Here is a 3,216-nt window from a genome sequence, read left to right as displayed (position 1 = left end):
CGCCTGCCTTAGCGAGCAGAGATCAGGAGGCACAAGAGAATTTGGCTTGTTCAGGGCACTGACACAGGTCGAGTGCTGCTGAACCTTGGAGCGTGACGGGGTTTTGAGGAGACAGGAGGTGGATCCTGATTGTGGGACCTTATCCTGAGGAGACAGGGGGCTAGGTGGAGTTTGGTGAGAGGTTTGCTCATGCTGTGGAGTGTAAAATAGATCCTGCCATTCCACTTCCCCCTTCCTATCATGGTCCTGGACAGAAAGCAAACAGGCAAATCGGTGGGTACCAGTGGGCTTTATTGGAAGCATTGCAGGCTGGGTGTGGAGAAGCTGTGCCCCTGCTACATTTACCCTCTCGCTCGCTCTCCTGCTCATATTCACACTCACACTCCCATTCACACCAACACTCCAGGCCCTGCTCAGGTCTGGTTGTGGAGGAGTCGATAGTCTGGTACTCTCTTCTAGTCCTTGGTTCACCAGGGTGGCAGTGATTCCCGTCCTTCACTGAGACACAGGGCTCTCTTGGGGGCTGTCATGGGTGACGTTCTCTGAGCTTGTTCTGGAGGCGGAAGGAGAGAGAAGTTCAGGGGCTGGGGTCCTGGGCCGTTGCTCAGAGGGAGGAGGCAGGGCTGGGGAGGGCAGGCTTGCCTTGGCAGCGTTTCTCTGCAGTCTCCAGACGATGCGTTGCACCCAGGCCTGGTCCGGAGGTGCGCAGAGCTGGTGACCTCTCAGTGTGGTGAACCTGGAGTCAGAGGTCAGAGGTCAGAGAGCATGGAGCCCTGGAACTCAGCTTCCTGGCAGGTACCGGTATGAGGGGCTGAGGTTGAGGGTCACATCTGAAAACCTATTTCAGGGGCTCCCTTGAGGAGGGTGGTCTTGGCTAGAGGAGAGATAAGAAAGTCGGGGATGACCGGGGAGATGAGGCTAGATGCCCTCCTCCCCAGAACTCACACAACGGCAGGCACTCGGCAGCCATCCTTGTAGAGGAGGTATCGGAAGGATCGCACCTTATTTCCAGGGATCGGGCGCTGGTTCACAGACAGGCAGCAGTCTTCTGCGTCATTGGCACCACCCTGAGCTGGGGCGGTCAATAGGTGATAGGTGAAAGGAGGTAGTGTTAGGATGAAGAGACCCTGAGTAGGGGAGACCACAGCCCTAAGTGGGTTCCAGGACACCTCTGTGTTTGTGAAGGCAGAGAACCCGATGTTTATCCAGTCTGCGCAACATGGCCCTCTTGGTTGCTAAATGCATTGAAATACCTCTAGGCTGTTTGTTAAACAGTCACAGTTTTGGGCCCCACGGAGGCCTTGCTGGTGCCCCATCACCCCAGCCTGTCTCCCACAAATGAAGACTTACTGCTATGTGGTATGTATACCTTTTTTTTGGTCAATCCCTTTACCTTCCTCCATCCAGGCCCCCAACCGCCTCCCCTCGGTCAGCTGTCAGTCTCTGCCATGTACCCACGCCTCTGTTTCACTCTTTTGTTCATTAGGTTCCACATGTAAGTGAAATCCTATGGTATCTGTCTTTGTCTGCCTGGTTTACTTGACTGACCGTAATAGTCTCCAGGTCAATCCTTGCTGTGTGGTGATAGCGAGAGGGAAAGGGGGACGGGGTGGGTGGAGGTGAGCAAAGGAGGGGATAAAGGGGTCGGAAGGGACTTTGCTTGGGGTGATGGGCGCCTGATGCAGCGTGCAGATGATGTTTTATACAGGTGCACACATGAAACCCGTATCGTTTGGCAAACCGATGTGACCTCAGTAAATTCAATTTCAATTAATAGTTAGTGCTGGTCACAGCATGGAATAATGGGGGAGAGGTGCGTGTGAGGTGGCAGGCGGCTGGGTTAGAGGACGTAGGAATTGTTAAATATATTGACTCTCAGCCCCGCCTCAGTGTCTTTTATTCTCCCCACGATAAGCAAATATATAGTGTTTTCTTCTTCTGCCTGGGAAACTGTGGCTGTAAGAGGTAGAGCCTGCAGAACAACGGGCAGCCAGGGGCCCTGAGATACACCCAGAGACCGACCCCCATTGGAATTCAGGGGCCCAGACGCACCCACACTCGCGGGCGTACACACAGGGCACCCCCAGGGGCACTGAACTGTGCCGACCTAACTCTCAGTGCCCTGCACGTCCAGTGCCAAGCAGTCTGAGATCTAGACATTTTCTCTCCTGCACCGCTCCCCGAGCCCCTGTCCCCGAGCCCCTCTCCCGGCCACCTCCCACCGCCGCCTTACCGCCTTACCGGGGGAGGTCCACAGGATCAGCAGGCCGATGAGGGCCAGTAGTGTGGCTGCAGAGGATGCCATGGCGGATGGACGGAGGCTGCCTGAGAGCGAGTCTGTGCGTGGGAATGAGACTCTGATCCTGTGCAGCAGGCTGTGTGAGGCTGAGGCTTGGCCTGGAGTGGCTCGGGTGGGAGTGGAAATGTCCCGGAGTCCCTGCCAGGTTTGTGGGGCTCTGGGAATGTGAGTACGGACGTCTGTGTAAGGCTGGACTGCTGACCGCCTATTTATGGCCCAGAGGAACTTTCACTATTTGTGCTCAGAAACCCCCCTTCACATTCATTATTTGGATTTCCCTTGCCCCTTGCTTCTTTCTGGGAACCTGACTCCGCCCTCCCTCTTCCCCCTTCCAGCAGCCTCCCACTCTGCTGCTTTCCTTGGCTTTAGCTGTGAGAACCCAAGCGGTCTGCAGTCTAGCGAAGCGAAGGAAACACTGTACTGCCAGCTCCTTTCAGAGGCCGGGCACTATCATCTCATTGGTGGCATTTGCGTTATCAACCACAGGACTGGCCTCCGGGGTCGTGGTCAGAATTGGGGGAGGGTTCAAAGCGAGGTTTAGTGCCCCCTTTCCTAGGTTTATCCTGCATCCTCCTGTGTTCTCCGCGGTTCTTGTCTCTGGTGCAGGTGGAAAAGAAGGCTCACTGGTACCACCCGAACAAGCACGGAGCCTGTGGTAGCCCCTCAAGACATCACGGTGCCTGCCCATCATCACCTGGGAACCCTCCCTTGAGACAAGCAGAGCTGAAAGGGAATGTTCCTTGGAGGGAGGCCCAGCACCCCCAACCCACATCTCAGGCCTCGGAGGCTCCAGTCCCTGGCTCAGAGAGCTCTGCCCCTTCCTGCGTTTACGGTTTTCCTATGTTCAGCACCTGGGTCAGTGGAACAGCTGGAGGAGTCTTGGCCCAGAAGAGCCCCCTTCATCTGTCCCCTTCTCT

General features: G+C 55.9%; 1 protein-coding gene across 1 annotated transcript; it reads right to left on the bottom strand.

Moving 5' to 3' along the window:
• Positions 1-255: 255 nt before the first annotated feature.
• LOC129078384 (C-C motif chemokine 19-like) lies at positions 256-2,551 on the bottom strand. The gene is made up of 4 exons (XM_054583224.1): positions 2,242-2,551; positions 946-1,072; positions 643-736; positions 256-553 (listed from the first exon to the last, which is right to left on the bottom strand). Exons 1-4 carry the CDS (start codon positions 2,303-2,305, stop codon positions 527-529), a joined length of 312 nt encoding a protein of 103 aa, XP_054439199.1. The 5' UTR covers positions 2,306-2,551; the 3' UTR covers positions 256-526.
• Between the last annotated feature and the right edge of the window lie 665 nt (positions 2,552-3,216).

This window comes from Pteronotus mesoamericanus, unplaced genomic scaffold (assembly GCF_021234165.1).
Source record: "Pteronotus mesoamericanus isolate MK-2021 breed Mesoamerican mustached bat unplaced genomic scaffold, CSHL_Meso_final contig_73, whole genome shotgun sequence".
Classification (NCBI taxonomy): Eukaryota; Metazoa; Chordata; class Mammalia; order Chiroptera; family Mormoopidae; genus Pteronotus; species Pteronotus mesoamericanus.
This window is presented reverse-complemented; position numbering and strand designations above follow the sequence as displayed.